We start from the raw sequence: 21,380 nt of genomic DNA on the forward strand, positions 1-21,380 counted from the left end.
TGACACAGCATGATGCTATGGATGTAAAAGAAATAAGGAGGGGAGTTCCCTTCGTGGCTCAGAGGTTAACAAACCCGACCAGGATCCATGAGGATATGGGTCCGATCCCTGGCCTCGCTCAGTGGGTTAAGGATCTGGCATTGCTGTGAGCTGTGGTGTAGGTCACAGACGTGGCTCAGATCCTGTGTTGCTGGGGCTGTGGTGTAGGCTGGCAGCCATAGCTCTGATTAGACCCCTAGCCTGGGATCTTCCATATGCCACAGGTGCAGCCCTAAAAAAAAGCATAAAAAAAAAAAAAAAAAAGAAGGAAGGAGGGATTGATTCTGTCCTTGAGTGGAGGTGCAGTATGAATATGATATATGGACTAGACCCTGAAGAATATACAGATATTTTCTCTGTAGAATAAAGCTAGCTGTTCTAGTCAGTTGGAACATTCTGCTTTGCACAATCACTTAAGGTCTTCCAGCTTCCATAGAATAAAAAGAGAAGGTTGTTATAAAAGGACTAGGCCCCGTTTTCACAGGGGAACCCTCCTGAATCTGCAAAGATAATATACCCCCAATGTTACTTAAATTATTTCCGAGTATAGAGAAAGAAGAAAAGCCACCAGATATTTTTATGAAACAAGAATTCTATTGTCATCTAAACCTTATAAAGATAGCACAGAAAATACAATCTTAATCTCAGTATGGAAGTAAAACTCTAAATAACACATTTGCAAACAGAATCCAGGAGCTCATAGTAAAAATTACATCATAACACAAGTAATATTTATTCTAAAAATCTAAGTAGAAAATCCTATGATCACTTTCATAGATACTAAAATGGCCTTTCACAAAAATTAACAACCATTCTTGTTTATCAAAACATTGAATAAAATGTGAACTGAACTATTTTTTTCTTTAGTGTTAATATATGATTATAACTATACACAAACACACAGAACACACACAGTGCAGTTCTGAGCCAGTATATCACTTACTAGAGAATACTGGAGGCATTCACATCTTTTTTTTTTTTTTTTTTCTTTTTTTTTGCCGCCCAAGGCATGCGGAAGTTCCTGGGCTGCCGCGCCACAGCAGCGACTGGAGCCACAGCAGTGACAAGGCCTGATCCTTAACAACAAGGCCACCAGGGAACTCATAGAAGTATTCAGATTAAGGTCAGAAACAAGGCAAGGATACCCGCTAACTCTAGGACTTTTAAAAAACATATTAGAGGTGGCTGGTGCGCCTTGGTCAGTGCACCGCGTTGGTGGACACACGGGCCCTGGGCCCAGGCTGCTTCCCTGGCAGTTCTTCGAGGGCACCTAAGGAAGGCGGAGGAAGAGAGGGGGACTTACCTTTGCGGCTTTGCACAGGCCGCGGCCTCCACCTGGCCAGGCTGCGTGATCTCCCGACTCCGCACCAACCCTCCTTCCTCCAGGGGTCTGGAGGCGGCGCCCGGGGCCTTGTGCGCCTTTTACACCAGGGAACCTGAGGCTCAGAGCGCAGGTCAGTCGAGGTCACGCCCCCAACCCGGCAGAACCTCCGTGGAGTCCACGAAGCTGGAAGGCCCCGCCCCCGACCCCGCCCACTTCACCAAGTCCACGGCGGGTTGGACGCAGGTGCGAGGGTGGGCTTCTTCCAGCCACCAGTCACCAGGACCCGCGTGCACTTAGTCTTGGACCTGGATATAAAGGATTCTGTGGTTTTAGCAACTTTCACCTTCCGCTCTCGCTGCCTGAGAGTTTGGGGCACCCAGAGGTGAGTCACTTTGGCCCACGGTCCTTAGTCCAGACCAGGGGCTGTGGAGAAGCTTTTCTCGTTTCTGGAACCCAGTGAGACGAAGTAAGGAAGGGTTTCCAGGCACAAGAACTAGCATGTGCTTATTATGCATACCCGTGGGAATGCTCTTGAAACCGCAAGTCTATGCTATGTCTGTTGGGACCAGAGAGCAAGTGGGCAGGAATGAGCCCTGCAATGGCATAGGCGGAGCTGCGCCTGCTGAGAGTGTGGGAGCCATAGAAGGTTTAGTGCTAAGGAGCGAGGTATCCTGACTCAGGCCTTTACAGATTCTGGCTGCAGAGAAGAAACCAGACTGTGGGGGGCGAAGCTGATTGTTTCCCCAGTATTTAGTCCCCCCAGTATTTAGTCAGCCATATTTTCCTCTAACGAAATCCAGTGGTGCATATTTTATTTTTTTACTTTTTCCTGGATTTAATTTGCTATACATCTTAAGGATTTCTTCACTTGTATTAATTGGGACTATAGTTCTGTAATTACTTTTGTCTACTCATTAAAATTTTTTATCAGTAAAAATATAAATGAAAATAAAAAGTAAAAAAAATAGTGGAGGCACTAAATACAATCAAACTAGAATAAACAGTAGAGTCATAAGCATTGGAATAGGCGTGATGGTGAAACTATCTCTGTTTACAGATGATGTTGCAGTATATTTGGAAAAATCCAAGACAGTGAATGAAAAAAAACTACCATAATAAAAAATTCAGTAAAGTAATAGATTAAACTAAAAACAAAAATTAGAAGCTTTTTTTATACACAAAACATAGCTGATTAGATGATGTAACAAGTTAAAACGTAAGTTATATTAGTAGTAAGAAGAAGAATTTATTTAAGAATAACAACAGAAAATGCATAAAATCTGAGGAAAATATCTACTTTTGAAAATACAAAGGAAAACTTGAATGAATGTGGAGCTTTTTTTGCTTTGGATAGCATGTGTAAACCTTATATTTCTATTATTTATTCACATCTTTTTTTTTTGTCTTTTGTCTTTTTAGGGCCACGCCCATGGCATATGGAGGTTCCCAGGCTAGGGGTCGAATCGGAGCTGTAGCCACCAGCCTACACCACAGCCACAGCAGTGCCAGATCTGAGTCATGTCTGTGACCTATACCACAGCTCACAGCAATGCTGGATCCTTAACCCACTGAGCGAAACCAGGGATCAAACCCACAACCTCATGGTTCCTAGTTGGATTCGTCTTTGCTGTGCCACCACAGGAACTCTTTATTCACATCTTATTAATAAATTTAGCATGATCACAATAAGAATAGCAAAAAGTAATGTTATTTAGGTTATTCAAGTAGATTTGGAAGGTTATATGGCAAAATAAACATAAATATAATCATTGGAACCCAAAATATTGAATAATGAGGAATGACTCTATTAAACCATGCTATAAGCTGCTGTAATTAAAAGTGTACTATTGATCCTAGAATAGATAGAAAGACAGAAACTAATGAAAGAAACCAGAAAGCTCACAAGTAGAAGAAAAATCATATGGAACTATAGTGATGAAATAGTAGTATCTCCTTGAAATGTCAGGTTGTGGGGGAAAGCAAAGAAGTACCAAAAAAAAATGATGGGGTTACATAAAATGAACACAGGAGTTATCTTGTGGGTGCTCAAACTGGTCAAATTTTGGATAATTTTAACATCAACAAGAATCATGATATTAATGCAATTGAACACAGAGAAAATTAAAAAGTTACCAAAAACAGATGACTAAATAAGTACATAAATTCAAAGATAAGAAAGGAAATCTCTTTATAGGCAAACGTGTACTAATATCCAGAGGAAAAAATAAAGTAAGAAAATCACCATTTTATAGCACCAGTGTAAGTAATTGATTCAGACAAGGTCTGTCAATGGATGATAAAAACTAATAGGTAAAAAGTTTTGAGGAAACAGGATAGTCCCATCATCTCAAGTACATTTCACAGATTACTTATTAACTGCAAAAGATAAACAGTGCAATTAAAATAGGGAGATCTGGCAAGTGATCAAACTGACCACCACTAAAAATGAGACAAAATGATATTAGGTATCTCTTCATGAGTTACTCGGGAAATACACAGTGTTACCTGCGCAGAATTCTTTCCCAAAGACTGTAATCAGGAGGAAACTATCAGACAAATTCCAACTATGACACTAAAAGCTATGACAACCAACTGTAACTTGCAAAAATTTGATTCTAGGTTTCTCTGATTTTCAGGCCAATTGGAGAAATTTCAATGTGGACTCTATGGAAATAATATGTTGCATCCAAGTAAAATTTCTTGTGTGTGTTAGTAGTTTTGTGGTTATATAGGAAATGTCCTGCTCTTGTGAGAGTTTGAGAAAAAATACCTAAGTTCTTTGAAAATTTTATTTTCATTCTCTGCCTTTGAGAAATAAATGTTATGGTTTCATGTTACCCTTGTGTATTATACCTAGCCATCTTTTTGCAAAGGCTGTCAAGTTTTAAGCCATTTAAAAGGGGAAAATGTGAGTATTAATATAAAAAGGAAGATTTGTTTTGAAAATAGATTTTTGTGTGAAATACAAGATCCTTTGGTGTAATATAGTGTTAAGCTTGGTGTGCACAGATTAATGTGAATCTACACACCAGGAGCTGTTGGTTAGCATCTGAAATATCCCTATCAAGAATCATACTTGAAGAGGTTCTCAGGGAGTTCCTGTTATGGCACAGCAGAAACGACTCCGACTGGGAACCATGAGGTTGTAGGTTTGATCCCTGGCCTCGCTCAGTGGGTTAAGGATCCTAGGTCACAGATGCGCCTTGGATCCTTTGTTGCTGCTGTGGCTGTGGCTGTGGCCAGCGGCTGTAACTCCGATTTGACCACTATCCTTGAACCTCCGTAATGCTGCAGGTGTGGCCCTAAAAAGCAACAAAAGAAAAGAAAAGGTTCTCAGGCTGTTTAAAAATTATTATTTGAAGCCCATACCAGAGACGACTTTGTTAATGAAAATCAGAACAATTTCTTTTTTTCCCACTGGTGAGATGAATATTGTCAAAATATGCAAAAGTGAGTGGGCCTCACTCTCCTTACCTGAACAAGGGATCAGAATCTGGGAGGCTCAGGAACCTAAGTACCATCAGAGAAGCACCCAAGATCTAGGTCTTGCATTGTACCCCCTACTTCCTGGAGGAACCTGTCAACCCATCTGGCCAGGGTCAGTCATCTGGCTTCAGGATGTCACCAGGCCTGCCTCAGAGTAAACCAGACAAACTCAAAGTGTTTGTCAAAGTGCTGAGAGACAGAAAGTGGGACTTCCCCAAGTTTTCCGAAATAGGTTGTATAAATATTTTTGTGTCTGTCTGCTAATAAATGTCTGCACACTTGGCACTGTTTTAAGTAGGACTTGCAGTTATTGTAACATTCAGAAATCTGGTCTTTTCCTTTCATTAGAAATGTATAAAATATGGAAACGGGAGAAGGGAACATTTATGATTTCCTCATCTAAAAACAAACACCATTAAGATACTCACATTTCCTATCAGATTTAGTTTTCAGATACTGAATTGAGGATACGGAAGAGGGACCCAAAAGCCCCCCACTGAAGTCCAATCTCTGGATGCTACAGATGTTGACCAAAGGAATTGATGGTTGTTGACTAGCAATGTAACCTAGATTTGTTTGGATCATGAATTATGGGAGATTTTCTTTTCTCTCTTTTTTTTCTTTTTTTTTTTTTTTTCTTTTTTGCTTTATGTTTTTGTTTGCCAGATTTTCCACAATGACTCTCTGTAGATCTCATTTTTTATCTTTTGTACCAAATACTTTTGGGTCTGAGTTAATGAATGTATGTTATTTAAATAATAGCTAGAATTTAGCAAACCAAAAAGGCAACTGGGGCCCTAGGGTATTTTAGAACATACTGAACTTTACAGGCTAGGAAAGAAATTGAGAAGACCTGAATTGTCTGAAACCTGCTAACCAGTATCTGCAAACAAGAGAATCTTCCCCTAACAGCCCCCACTCCCAAACTACCTCAATGCTGGTAAGCAACACTATCATAGAGTTTTTTAAAAGTCTATATCCGGCCTTGTTTTCAGATATTTGTCTTACTAATAGTTTAACAGCAGCAAATATGCCAGAGGTCTGCTAGTTCTCTGCCTCTTTCTGGAAGTTATTCTAGGTACTATCCCCTTAGCTCAGCCGGATTCGTGGGGTACATTTTACATAGGTTGCCATGCTTTATTTGAGGGGAACTCTATAATTGGACACTCCTGTTTGCTTTAAAGAGGTTCATTTGACTCAAAGATAGCCATCCACGACTTAGCCAGCCAGCCATCAGCACCTGCTGAGAGCTCTCTATCCAACCAGGGTACCATGTACCAGGTAGTAACTGGGTTATATAATCAGATTCTCTCTCTCTTTTGTGTTTGCATCAGAGGGAGATGAATAATTAAGAGAAGAGCTAAAAGAAGAAATAGAGAGAACAGATACCAGAAGAGTTTAGTCCTAAGCATGCATGGCCAGTGTGTGCTTATCTTTTAGGTTGCTGTGGATCTTGAATGGTGGCAAAGTATAGTTGAAGAGCTACTAAGACAGTTTTCTGAATTGATTCTGAAAGTGTTTCAGTTATCACCATTAGGAGGGCATGCTCTTTCTGTTCCCTATAACTAGAGATGGAGCCTAATGAACATGTTGAAATTTGAAATATAACCTAAAATACTAGTCCTGCAAATATTATTTAGACTGCTTGCAGCCTCTGCCATAGTTGTTGATATGATGAGTACGTTGATGCTTTCCTTAGTTCTAATGGAGACTAGGATGATCTCTTCTCTATAAAATTTTATTTTTTTTTAATTTTTTTAGCTATTTCTTGGGCCGCTCCTGCAGCATATGGAGGTTCCCAGGCTAGGGGTCGAATCGGAGCTGCAGCCACCGGCCTACGCCAGAGCCACAGCAACACGGGATCCAAGCCGCGTCTGCAACCTACACCGCAGCTCACGGCAACGCCGGATCGTCAACCCACTGAGCAAGGGCAGGGACTGAACCCGCAACCTCAAGGTTCCTAGTCGGATTCGTTAACCACTGTTCCACGACGAGAATTCCTTCTCTATAAAATTTTAAATGCACATAAATGGCACCAACATAGTTGGAGTTAGAATTACCCTTCAAGATTAGGAATTCTTGGAGGTCCCTTGTGGCACAGTGGAATAAGGATCTGGTGGTGTCACTGCAGCAGTCTGTGTTGCTGCTGTGATACAGTTGCATGTCTGGCCTGGGAACTTCCATATGCCGTTGGTGTGGCCAAAAGACAAAACAAAGCAAAAAGATTATGAATTCTGGAATTAGGAATCTGAAGTCCACAGTGGGCTTCCGCGTTACTTGAAAACACTGAATTTGCACATATTTTTTTGTGTTTACTTGAGCATATCTTTTTCTGCACAGTCTGTAGTTTACATTAAGTATTCAACAAGATAATGAGTGCAAAGTGGTTAAAAACACCACCACCACCTAATTTACAGATTAAAAACATCATTCAGAATAACTTGCCCAAAATCTAGCAGTCTACAACTGCTAAAGATTAAGTTTCTTTCACTCTTTCATTCTAAATTTATAAAGTATAGTAAAAAAAATGAGAAAAAGAAGAAATGCAATGCTTTTGCAATGTAAAGACAAACACTATTAAGACTTTTCTGTTTCTTACCAGAAATATATATATTTGGGTTCAGGATCACACTTTTGAAAATATATATTGATCCACTGCTTTCTGATAGACTTGTACTAAATTCCACTCACATCAGCCATCTAGAACAGTGACTCTTTTATTCACCAGAACAAGTTTTTCCTTTTTAAAAAAGAAAAATATTTTGACTAACTTGGCAGGAGGTTAATAGTGTCTCATCGCATTTTTGTTATTATTAGTGAAGTAAAGGATTATATTTGCTTATTTCTCTTGGAAATTTGTCTCTTGTCCATCTTGTCCATTTGCCTCAGGAACCCAATTTATTAGTTGTCCATCCAGTTCCCATTAAGAAATCCTACCTCAGGAGGAACCTATAGGAGAAATCTAGGTTTCTATTTATCCCCTGGACCTGTTCCTGTGTCCTCAGTAAATCTTTGCATTGGCATCATCGGAGAGGCTTATTAAAATGCAGATACCTGGGTCCTACACACTGTCTACAGAAGCCAAATATCCAGGTATGGAGTGCAGAGAATTTACATGTTTCATATGCAAACGCTTTGTATTTGAGAATTGCTTAAAGGACATATAGGCTAATATTAAATATGAAGAGTGTGGTTCATTATGATTCTTACTAACAGTCTATATCTTTATGAAACCTAGGTTATCTCTCTTCAGTGAGGCAATTTTGCCCTTATAATCATAACCATAAAGTTTGCTTTCTGCCTCAGAGTTAATAAACATGGTATAAAATTGCAGTTCTTCCAGTGACCAGCTTTGTGAATATCCTTAATGTCTCCGAATCTTTCTTAATCCACAAAGAGGTAATTATAATCCTAGCTCATGTGTTTATTTTGAAAGATGAGCTAATCTATACAAGTATGCTTTAAAAGGGCATATAAATATTGGATATATTTACTTGTTCTAATTGTTTACTGTATGATAATTTTGTCTGTCTCACTTCCTTTGTAATGCCAGGAAGTCTGAAACAGCTTTGGGCACAATGTCAACACTCGATAATTATCTGCTGATTGATTACTATCTTGTTGTACAGCAAAGATTGCTTTTATATGAGGTAGTGTTCAGTGTGGTCTGGGCTCTGAAAAGTCATAGTGGATGCCCCTTAAACAACTCGTGTGCAGACTGAAAGTCAGCCATTCTTCTATTAATCCTAAAACTCAACTCATTTCATTGAGTACCTACTACGTGCCAGGAACCATGCCGGACACTAAAAAATACATTACTGAGTGTAATGGATACATCCCTTCTCAACAAGACTGGAACCTAATGAGATTTTTCTACCTAGAAGTTAGACAGTTTTCATAGCACTAGACGTTAGACAGTTTTCATAGCACTGCTTGTTGAATAAGCCATCTATCCCTGAAAGTTCCCATTGTGGCTCAGTGGGTTACAAGCCAAACTAGTATCCATGAGGGTGTACGTTCGATCCCTGGCCTTGCTCAGTGGGTTAAAGATCCCGAGCTGCTGTGGGTGTGGCATAGACTGGCAGCTGCAGCTCCGATTTGACCCCTAGCCTGGGAACTTTTATATGCACAGGTGTGGCCCTAAAAACCAAAAAGAAAAAAAAAATCCATCTGTCCCCATTTATCTGCATTGCTTTCTTCTTAAGTCATATGAGAAAGGGTCCATTTCAGGACCATCTATTAGGCCAATTACTCTGTAAATTCTTACACAGGGGTTTAACTATTGCTGTGTTATTATGTGTAACTTTTTGTTCATGCTTTTTTCTTTTTTCTTTTTTTTTTTTTTTTTTTGCCATTTCTTGGGCCACTCCCACAGCATATGGAGGTTACCAGGCTAGGGGTTGAATTGGAGCTGTAGCCACCAGCCTACACCAGAGCCACAGCAACGCGGGATCCGAGCCGCGTCTGCAACCTACACCACAGCTCACGGCAATGCCAGATCCTTAACCCACTGAGCAAGGCCAGGGATCAAACCCGCAAAGTCATGGTTCCTAGTCGGATTCGTTAACCACTGAGCCACAACAGGAACTCTCTGTTCATGCTTTTCAAAATTTCTTAGGTGTTCTCATATTTTTTACTCTCATGACAGCTGAGATTTAGAGTCAGTCGGTCAAGTGAAAATATAAATGTTGGCACTTAGGAGCTTGTTGTGGTAGATGGAGGGTCAGTGGTTGTGGATTTATGTACTGCATTAATCCTTACTGCAAATATGTACTGTGCCAGCCTCTCCCGTCAGCAACACTTTCATTGTGCACTTTGAAGTCCTTCTCACCCCATGGGTCTCCAAGCAAAACAAAACCAGCCAACGCTGTCTAGCAGTCATTCATCGTCTTTTGTTTGTCAGACTCATTACCAACAACCATATGAAAAAGCCCAGGCTCTTGGAGCTCACCCCTGTGTTCTCTGCAGGTTGTTTTGCAGAACCTTCTCGTATGTGTTATCCTCTTCTACACTGTGTACTATGCGGTTCTGGGCCTGTGCTGCGTGATGCTCAGGTAAGTAGCACATCGCCTTCACACAGAATTCAGAAGCTCCGATCTGATATCAAAGGAGTTCATGTTGCGTGAACTCAGCATGTTTTTATGGAATAGAAGGTGCTTATTTTTTTAATGGCATATTTCTCACTTTTACTTTTAAGTAGAAATAAGCAAATATGGTAAAAGTAACAACCATAAGGTGAATAGAACCAGGCAGGATTGTTTCTCTGAAGCTCTGGAGATTGAGCATGGAGGGAAAGTGAAGCTATTATTTCCTGGGTGTTGAATCAGAGGACATTTGAGCTAGAAGGGAATTAGAGGTGATGTACATCCAATTTCAGTATTTTCTGATAGATACTGGCAATAGCTTTGGACTGTGAGTCAGGAGAGCTGCATTCCAGCCCAGGTTCTTACTAACTTCGTGGATCATCTTGCATAAACCTTAGAGCTTTTCTGATTTCAACTACCTTTATTTGTCAAATGGAGGTAATAATCTGGGGTTATCATGAGGATAAAGTAATACATGTATTTTCAAAGATATGTTTGTGTAAGTGTGAGGTGTTTTTTTCAGATAATTTTTTTTTTGTTTAGCTATGGTTGAATTTTATCTTTACAAATGTAGCTTGCCAATACATTGATTTCCTTGAAATACCTTATGTATAGCTATGGAGAAATTTCTGGAAGTTGATTATTGATACAATTTAATTTTATTATGTAAGCAAGGAATCGGGGCCTTTTGATTTCAATACTTAAATTAGTGCCCAGAAATGCTTATTCTGACTTTTGCAATGGGAATAATGTTAAGAGGCTTGGTTATAGGCAAACCCACTGAGGAAGAGTCTGGTGCTCACACCCTTTCAGCTATTGCCTGGGACTGGAGATGGTGGGGCCGGGCCTGAAACAAGGAAGGGCTGAGAATATTCAGGGCTCCCTAAGCATGGGATTTCAAGAGTTTGTAGTTAATATGAATCAGGGGTGAGGCATTTGAAGTAGTTGGGCCTTAAAGCTCTGGGAGGCAGCTTTAACTGATTGACCGGCTGCACATACTACAAACTTGAGCATGGTTTATAGACTCAGATTTTATTTTATTTTATTCCTCTATTATTAAATCATTGTATTTATTTTTAATTGAAGTATAGTTAATTTACCATGTATTGGGTTTTGATACACAGCAAAGTGATTCATATATGTATGTGTATATGTATTTCTGTGTGTGTGTGTGTGTGTATATATATACATAATTTCTTTCAGATTCTTTTGTTATAGGTTTTTGCAAGACTTTGAATGTATTTCCCTGTGCTATACAGTAGGTCCCTATTGTTTATCTATTTTATATATAGTAGTGTGTTATCTGTTAACCCCTAATTCCTAATTTATCTCTCTCCTACCCTTTCCCCTTTGGTAACCGTAAGTTTGTTTTCCATGTCTGTTTAGATTCAGATAGATTAATAGCTTCAATTTATAAATAAGAGACTATAGCCCAGAGAAATTTGCCCAAGTTCACAGTTAATATCACTGTCAGGATTGGAACCTGGTTCTTGTTGCTTCCTGGTCTGTGCCGTTGTTACAGTATTAGGCTCTTTTTCCATATTTGATGGAAGGGACGCGCCCCCCCCCCCCCTCCGCCCGGACCACAGCTGAGACCTCAAATACAATGAAGTTCACTTGGGGAACAAAGTGGACTTAATTGGACAAAGAAGACAATGTGGATAAGAAGGGTATTTGGCTGCCATCCAAGTCAGCCAGTTTTCAGATGCGCCACAAGGTGATTAAAGCTAATGACTTATCCTTGGATAGGAAGACATGACCTTCCAAACCTGGATGTGCAAAGTTATGAACTGCCTCCTCCAGAGTAAACTGTTTTCATTTGTAACATCTTCAGGGTGTATGAGTTGGATGTCCGGGCACCATTTGATTTCAAAACAAATCCCTCCTGGCTCAACACAAATTATAAAGGTAATTGGTTTTAGTTTTCAATCTTTGTTAATTAGTGAAAAAATGCCTCCAAAAATCAAAATAGTTCTTGTTTTATAAAAATTTTAAAAGTATCAGGGCTTCTTCTCAGCCATCTGTATCCTATATCTGACTTCAAAAATGTGTAAAAGTGCCATAAAAATTTTAAATGACTCTTCCTAAAAGATGGCATGGGATGAAATAAATGGATAGTATTCCTATATGAATTTTTATTTGGTAATATTATGGGTAAAGTTTTTGCGTTAAATATTTCTCAAAGAAATGGAGGAAGAATGGCCTAATGAACTGATGTGGAAAGATATTTGTGAGATATGAAATGGGGAATAAAGACTACAAAGGAGTTTGTGTAGTATAATTATTCATTTTTGTAGAATAGAGTAAAATATATCACGTCAGTGGTAAGAAATCTGGAAAATTATGCAACAAACTGTTATCTCCCAGCTGGAATGACAGAGGACTTTCATTTTCTGCTTTGTACATTTATGCTTAGTTTGATTTTTTTTTCTCCCCAAAATAGTGTCAAACTTGCAAAGGAAAAATGATAATAAAGAATATACTAGGTAAATTTTCTCGCTTTCAAATTGACTGTTTTTCTTGAATAAGTAATTATTGTTAACATTCTGTTAACTTTTTTCCCAGAATAAAATTTTAAAAACTTAAAATTGTGGATTCTTCAAATAGTACAATTACTTAGAAAACCACTGGACATCTTTTTTGGAACAAATATGCAAATATACAAAAATGCCTAAAGCCAAATGTAACTTGTATGGGAAACTTAGTCAGCCAGAACTACTGAATTTAAATAAAAAGTTTCAGAACAGCCTCCTCAAATGCATAACCTTGTTTGGCAGCATTACTGATTCGATTTGGAATAGACAAAGAATATGGTGGGACAAGAGACTTTCATTCTGATGAGATACAAGAGTGCTAACATTCTATCTTAACCTCCTCTTCATGCATTTCCCTGTTGAAAATTGAATGAACTTTTTTCTTCCAAGTCTACTCACAAATAATAAAGAAATAATCACAAGAAAGAGCTCAGTATGGGTTGTGTGTGTGTTTGGGGTATGGAGAGAGATTTAAAACTCAACTTTTTTTATTCTTGTCTTTGAGTCAGTCAGTGAAAGACGGGACAATGACACAGGCTTATTGGAGAAAGCTGTGTTGTGACACAGCAGAGATGAGTAAAGATCCCTGGAATGTCTGGCACAGTTTACATCATTCTTTCCTCTCCCCAAACAACTAACATTTGTACAAAGATATCAATAAACCCTTAGCCTATTATATCTTTAGTTTTGGGCTTGGAGAGATAAGTGCCATAACTCTTCAAAGTTCTTACTTTGAGAATCCAGACTTGTTTAATCTTGAAGATAAAATGTAAGAGTAATCTCAGAGTCTTGGGCATACGTTGAGGGTCAGGATTCTTGTCTGTTTCAACAAGTTTGTCACCCAGGAGATCAGGGTTAGCAAGGACACTGGAGAGTGTGAATCCAGTCCAGACATGGACTACTAATTTCTTTCCCTTGCATCACAGAGAACAGATTACAAACTGCTTTCGTTTTGAAATAAAATCCTCCCAACAATTTTTTGAGGTAGATAAGATAGTACTTCCTTTCCCAGTTTGTAGAGAAAGAAACAAACTGGCCCAGAGGTTAAAATCCCACTCAAGGGCGTAACACTCTTAAGCTGTAAGGTGAGACTAGAACATGGGTATCCTGACTTCACATTTTGAACGACTTCCTTTAAATCAGGATGTCTCTCATATCACAGACAAAACATAATCCTTTTCTATCAATATATGCAAATACAGCTTGTTCAAGACTGAAATGGCTGTTTCTAAGCTGCTGCAAGTTAACCTATAAAATCTGTAAATGCTGATAAAAGAGGTATCTCTCTTTCCCTGTGATAACATGGAGGCTCTGTGAGCCGCTGGTGGAGGCAGGAGTGGAAATGTGCTGGGCAGGGGTGGTGTCAATACAATACAGAAGTATAATTCCTTCCACAGCCCTGATTTTAGGGGCAGAACATGCTAAAATTGCATTCCTATACGATAGAAAAGGAGCTAATATGAATTCTCCATGCAGCTTTGAAACCTGTTGAGTTCAATGGAATTGAAGAGGAGGAAGTGTGACGCCTTTAAAAAAGCTGGCCCCTGAGACTTGCTTATTTGCTGAGTGTCTTGCTCACCCACTAGGCAATTGTTGGCATGTCACTGTAATGACTTCTGCACAATAAAATATAATGTGGCTATTTTCCTTTTTGCTTTGAAAAATATGGAGTTTGCCTACCTAGATTGGTCAATTCCTGAATTATACAAACATACTAATCATTTACTCTGTTTTAAACAGAAAGAAAGGTAATTTTTATGGAAAGTAGAATCAGTACAAAGGGACCTTGGTGCTATATCGTATACATTTGTCATTTTAAAGTTTGATGGATCTCATCTTTGCAACCACCATTATCTTAAAGGTCCATGTCGAAGACAAAAGGCAAAGGTTGAGCCTTCACATGTCCAAGGCCCTTAGAGATGTGGTACTGACCTGTAAATAACCAGCTCTTTATTCATGTTCAGGGAAAACATGAAACAACTGGTGGATTTAGAAGAGCACCTCCATGCACATGTGTCATTTATGAAACATTCTTTCATCCAGTGTCGTCGGTTATGTTTCCCAGATGACTATCTGAACACACCATTTTATTACAAAGACACAAAGGAACTCATTTCCAAGTGAGGCAATAACTGGTACCAAAGAGACATTATTGTTCAATAAACTCAACATTTGTTTGGTTTTTTTTTTCACTCCTGAAACCCCAGAACTGAATTTTTCATTAGTTTTTAATATATCTTCAAAAGAGATTTGCAATCTAGTTAGAGATCGGCGTGCATTGGTTACATTGTAATTTTCCTTTATTGTATTTTGCCTTCCAAAATGCTAAGTATAAAGAATATAAAACAGAAATTACATACTGTTATGTTTCTATAAGTCCAACAATTATTAAAAGATGGGATATTTTTAAAGTTCTTATTCAAATTTGAGGACTATTAAGAGGTAAAACGTGAAGAAATTCTTACCAAAACTGTGTTGCAGATTAAGTTGCAGTGGTCTTGTTACTCACTATATTTCAGAATTATTAGGTGCTCTCATTCCCAATAATTGTCTTTCCTTTTTTTTTTTTTTTTTTTTTTTTTTGTCTTTTTGCCTTTTCTTGGGCCACTCCCACGGCATATGGAGATTCCCAGGTTAGGGGTCCAATTGGAGCTGTAAGCCGCTGGCCTACGCCAGAGCCTACCTTTCTTTCTGTTTAAAACAGAGTAAATGATTAGTATGTTCATATAATTCAGGAATTGACCAATCTAGGTAGGCAAGGCGGGATCCGAGCCGTGTCTGCAACCTACACCACAGCTCACGGCAACGCCGGATCCTTAACCCACTGAGCAAGGCCAGGGATCGAACCCACAGCCTCATGGTTCCTAGTCGGATTCATTAACCACTGAGCCATGACGGGAACTCCATAATTCTCTTTCCTTTTATTTGCAGTTCTTTTAGTCTCAACAGAGGTCACCTACTTTGTTTGTGGATTGCTTTTCGTTCTGGTAGTGGAAGAATGGGTTTGGGATTATGGTATTTCAGTAACAATTCTTCATGTTACCATCACGTCAGCTGGTAAGCAAAATAAAAGAAACAAAATGTACTCGACCTGAATGTTGTACCTAAATTGATTCATAAGAGTAGAATTTTGCTATATGCATAGTGTCCTTTGATGACTAAGTAAAAGAAACTGATGATGAAAACTTCATCTCCTACCCTCCCTTCTCCTCCCCCACAAGCTTTCCTACCATTTCCTTTTTTTGATTAACTACAATTCAAAACTGTACTGAAGGTAGGTGTTTCCTATTCTCCTTTTGCATTCAATTTGTCATCCATTGTGTAGGGTTGCCTCTGTTAGAATATTTTTCCTTCAGATCCTTTCTTGAGGCAGAAATTGGCCCAAGACTAGGCACTGGGAATGGAGGAAACCTGTACCTGCAGGCTTGCAAAGTTCCCAACAATAGTTATTATTTAACCAGAATACTAGGTTCCAAGATTAAAGGGTTTTTATCTCTACTGTTATCTCTGGAGGCAGAAGAAAATGGACTCAAATTCTAGTCCTCTCTTTTTACCAGGTATGCAGTCGAAGGCAAGCCATAACATCACTTCTGTTTGTTGCCTCCTCTACAAATTTGGGGATAGCTAGTGAAGTTTCAGTGAGAGTGGGAAATTGTCTGACACAGGCTCTAAGCCTAAAATAATTACTGAGTAACTGACAGTTTCACCAATTTCTTCATCCATTTATTCAAAATTTACCCTTCCATTGTAACGTTGTCTCTCTTACTGTCTTCTATTTCTTTTTTAAAAAAAGCATACTGTCAAAGTATGGATGATAATTAATCATGTTGTAATTCAAGGTTATTATTATTTATTAACTACTTAAATATCACTCATGTTTTCTTTTTTTTTTCTTCACTCATGTTTTCAATGCCTTGATCTATTGACAGGTATAATCAGTCTCCGACATAAGAACACACAATTTTCAAATGAATTGCTGTGTGTCAGCATCAGTGCTATTAGAAAGTGCTAGTATATCAATCCCTTAGCGTCAATTTCCTCAGACACAGATGTTTTTAGTAACTTGGAGAACCACCGAACCCCACCTCAAATTCTCTATTTTACTTTGGGGCTTAAAGATTCCAGGAAGACAGCTTAGGATATCTGCAAAAGGGTTCAGGATAATATGGTGGCTTGGTTTTCAAGAATCAAGATAGGCAATAGGTTCTAGATGGAGAAAAGTTACAAGTTAATTGCCTAACACATGGCATATAGAAAATACTTATGGAATATTGCTCAATAGAATTGAGTTCAGAATGAGGTCGCCCAGAACTGCAGAGAGAGCCAAGCACTGAGCATTCAGGATAGTTTTAGGATCATTTCTGCTGCACGTCACTACAGTTTGACTTTATGAGCTGACCTGAGAACCTGACAATTCATGACATCATTTCTAGGGGAGGAGTTTCAAATATCTGACATAACAAATGACTTTTTCAGACAATGACTTTACAACTTTGGAGCTACATGATTTCATGAATGTGGATAAGATTTTTCTTTGCTATGTGGAAATGATTTGACCAAAGAAAAGTATTTCTTCATGAGTTAAACAATAATGTATGTTTTGAAAATGAACAAGACCTTTTATTTCTGTTGTAGTTATGTTGGAATTCCCTTTGACATCGCATTGGTGGGCTGCTTTAGGTATGTATATATGATACCCATAAATATTATACGTATACATTGTACAACTATAAATATAATAAATTCACTGAATAATAAAAAAGTATTATACATATATATGTATACATAGTACCTATTTAATATAAATATATATTTATATATAAACATCATAAAAGTATTTTATGTGGGTCTTGTATTGGACCAGAAGACTACTCAAGGGCTTTATCATCCTAAAATCATAAGAAATAAAACCCTGGATATATATTTGACACATTCTTTTAGTTTCTTTCCACATGAACGGCATTACTATCTTTAGAGTAGTACAAGAAGAAAGGAAACTATTTTATCTCATTAATTTTTTTCTGTCCACAACTGAAAAATTGAATTCATCAGTCATATATATAGTAAGAAAACTAATCAAGTGAAAGTAGACTTCTCTAAAGGTTTTATTTGGATTAAGCCAGACCACAAAATATTTTTAGATTTCCTCTTTTCAGTAAATTTGGCAGTAGTTTTTATCAAAGTATTGTCATATTTAGTGGTGAGAAACAGACATGTAGCACTTTACCACATTCTTTCCCCTAAAGTGGAGTTATTTTTAGTACCAACATTATTTATATTGCCTACTGGCCCCTTCACTCCACTTACCTTGCATATCCATAATTCTTCAATATTGTTTAGTGCATACAGAAAATACTTGTAAAAAGTAGGTGTTTTATTTTGCATAAGCCTTCCCAAGATGTATACATGTTTTGGCTCCTGCAGCATATAGACATTTCTGGGCCAGGAATGGAACCCACACCACAGCAGTAACCAGAGCCACAGCAGTGACAACGCTGGATCCTTAACCCATGGAACCACCAGGGAACTCCCCAAGATGTAGATTTTTAATACATCAGAAAAATGATACTGAAAGAAATGCTTTAATGAGCCTAAGTGGAATCTTTCATCTGTGAAAAACAAGAACTTCCCTCTTTTGGATTTTATTTACAATACCACAGAATTTATTGAGGCCTACCCATCTCGGTCACATATCAGATGCAACCCTGATAACAAGGAGAGTCAACTTTGGCGTGATGCAAAACCAATAGCATTTGCTAAAATAGTTGGGTAAAAATTTAATTTCTAATAATTAAGTTTGGATTACTCAGAGAAAAGTTGCCAAAAGATGTTTAAAGTAGCTTTCTTTGATTATCTTTGGGTTAGCAATTCAGAGGTAAGAGAACAGTGGTCAAACATCTTAGAAATTCTACCTTGTGGTCTCATGTTGGGTGTGGCTCTTTATGTGTGGAAGCTAAGCCTCTGATTCACCAAAGACTCCTGCCTCAGGGACTTTTACCTTTCGTGGGAGCTATGCAGTTACTGGCATACAAGGAGTAACAGATTTCTGAAAGCCCTTGAAGGCCTGATTAATATTTTAGCACAAACAAGAATCATCGAGTCAATGAAATCAGAGCTAACAGCATTTTCATAAGACTAAATAACTCAGGTAGGTAGAATTTTTGTTTTTAACATCTTTTCTATACTCAAATATTTCTGCATTCATAAGCATGTTTTCCTTTTACAATTAGAAGAAAAAATGCCTTATAAAATATTTTTAGGAGTTCCCATCATGGCTTAGTGTAAAGGAATCTGACTAGTATCCATGAGGACGTGGGTTCAATCCCTGGACTCGCTCAGTGGGTTAAGGATCCAGTGTTGCCGTGAGCTGTGGTACAGCTTGCAGATGTGGCTCGGACCCAGCATTGCTGTGGCTGTGGTGTAGGCCAGCGGCTACAGCTCTGATTTGAACCCTTGCCTGGGAACCTCCATATGCTGTGGGTGCAGACCTAAAAAGACAATTAATTGGTTAATTAATTTAAAAAATGTAAATAGCAGCAATACAAACAAATGGCAGGTCCGAAGAGCTAAAAGAATTGAGAATTGTAAATTCCTAGCCATGTGCTTTGACTTCATTGCTTCAAATTTCTGAGTTTTAAGAGCTCCTTACTATTAATTTGACAGAACCATGCACCTATTCCCTGCAGGAAGTTTTGAATTTCAACAATTTACCAGCACAGAATATGTACCTACTCTCTCTTAGCTGAATCTATGAACTCCTCTATTTCAAATGCTATGTCAGTTTCAGGAACATTATTGTAGTCATGACAATTGTTCTTATTCATAATCTCACCAATGAATAATTCATTATTGGTAGTTAACCAAAACTTCCCTTTCATTCCTTACAGGATTCGGCTTAATTTCAATGATATGTGGAGGCCAGACTTTAGCATACTGTTTGTTCAGAGACAATTTTATTTATCCAGATCTGGAGGATTTTTAACGGAATGGCTGAATTAATTTGCCTCAGACTTTCTATATTATCACATACATTGTGTTCAAGCTCAGTTGTATTTTTTGTTCATATCTATATTCAAGGTTGAATTTATTCAGGGTACTTTTTAACTATAAAAAGAGGCGAGACCTTAATAGAAAGCAGAAGAATCCTAGTAAAGAACTCATGAGCAAAGTCATAAAATGCAGTGTTTCCCAAAGTATGTTACATAGACCCCCAGTTCTGAATGATATTAATAGTGCCATGTGGGGAAAATAAAATTTGCATATTTAAATATTTTTGTGGAATCCTGGGTTTTTAAGTAAAAAAAAAACTCATTCCAGAACTTCTTAGAATCTTTAACATATTGCTGTGAACAAGACATCTCTAAACAGCAGTATATCTTTGAGTGCTCTTTCTCAGACCTATTTGAACAGTTTAGAAAATGCTGATGTATCATGTGGAAACTACAACATGGAAAAGGGCAGAATCAAAACTACTGCAAATCCCTGAACCAGCATTAGATTTGTTTTTGTTTTTTGTTTGTTTGTTTGTTTGGCTGCGCCTGTGACATACAAACGTTCCTGGGCCAGGCATTGAACCTGCACCACAGCAGCAACCTGAGCCACAGCAGTGATGACACCGTATCCTTAACCCACTGTACTACCAAGGAACTTTCAGAGTTTGATTCTCTTATTGTCCCAAAATATTTGTGAGAGCATTTCTTATGAAATTATTGCCTTTTTAAAAACATTAGTGTCTATTTCTTTCCTTAGTCTATAGTGTTCTAACATAGTGCTTCTCAACATTCAGTGGGCATATGAATCACTTGGGGATCTTGTTACAATGCAGATTTGAGTGAGAAGAGCTGGAATAGAGCCTGAAATTCTGTATTTCTAACAATTCCTGAAAAAATACCTGTGCTGCTGGTCCATCTTTAAATAGCAAGGCCTAAGTGGTTGGGATATTTTTTAAGGTTGTAGAATTCTGTACTGCTGGCCCTGTGTTTTTTATATCATGGTTATTCAATACATAATTGTTGAACTGTATCAAACTAAGGTGAGTTAAATTTGTATAACAGTCTTAAATATTTCCCACTTTTGAGTATATTCAAAACATCTCCAGATATGAAAGAAACACATAGTATATTACAACTAAAATATAAGTATAGGAGAAAACAACAGGAAATAGACAACTCTCCTTGCCGAGCCCCCCACCCCCAACACACACACACACACACACACACACACACACACACACACACACACACGCACTCTCTCCCAAAGGAACCTTTGGGGAAACAATTAGAAACTAAACAACACTATCTCTAGAATTTTTCTAAAATGAATTTTTTTAATCCTAAATGTCTATTTCCCCCATAAAGGCATGCATTCAGTTACTAAGAAATAGCATGCTAATTGTAGTATTCAGGGTAACCGCCCCAAAACTGCTTTGTGTTGATGAGTTACTGGTTAATTTAAGCTTCTCATGCACACTTAAGTATGAAAATAACGGTACTGTTTCCCTTTCTTCTGTCTCACATCTACTTATTCCCACAAACTTTTGTTTCCCATCCATTATTCCCATCCTTCCTGTTAATTTTATCCAAAATGTTTGGTTTTAGAAGTATCAAAATCTGTAACTCATCAAAGTCAGCCAAGGGACTGTAAATCCAATTAGGCATAACAATTATTTTCTTCTTTAAAGGAAGGCAGCATAGAGAAGCTAGGAAAGGGTCAGCATTATGATCTTTGATTCACCAATTAAAACCCCATTGACAGCACACAGAAAGAGTGTCTTGTTAGCAATACAAAAAACTGAATCTTGCTCTATGAAAAATGCACATATTGAACAAACCATAAACACACTGATGAAAACGCTTGCCCTTATAGTAACTCACACTTGGAAGAAGTTTACAGAAATATTAAAACTGCCCAAAT

The 21,380-nt window shown here is 38.1% G+C and overlaps 1 protein-coding gene across 1 annotated transcript; it reads left to right on the forward strand.

The window, feature by feature from the left end:
- Positions 1-1,391: 1,391 nt before the first annotated feature.
- On the forward strand, positions 1,392-19,735 carry TMEM244 (transmembrane protein 244; the record flags this gene model as incomplete). The annotated part of the gene is made up of 6 exons (XM_085012957.1): positions 1,392-1,745; positions 9,818-9,903; positions 11,768-11,841; positions 15,399-15,524; positions 17,103-17,147; positions 19,355-19,735. Coding segments are annotated over 6 exons (780 nt in total), but the record flags the coding sequence as incomplete, so codon positions are not given.
- Positions 19,736-21,380: the final 1,645 nt, after the last annotated feature.

This window comes from Sus scrofa, chromosome 1 (genome assembly GCF_054392235.1).
Source record: "Sus scrofa isolate SSC_HxYL_T2T_F1_AM1 chromosome 1, Sscrofa_HxYL_maternal_Yorkshire_Landrace_v2.0, whole genome shotgun sequence".
Lineage (NCBI taxonomy): Eukaryota > Metazoa > Chordata > Mammalia > Artiodactyla > Suidae > Sus > Sus scrofa.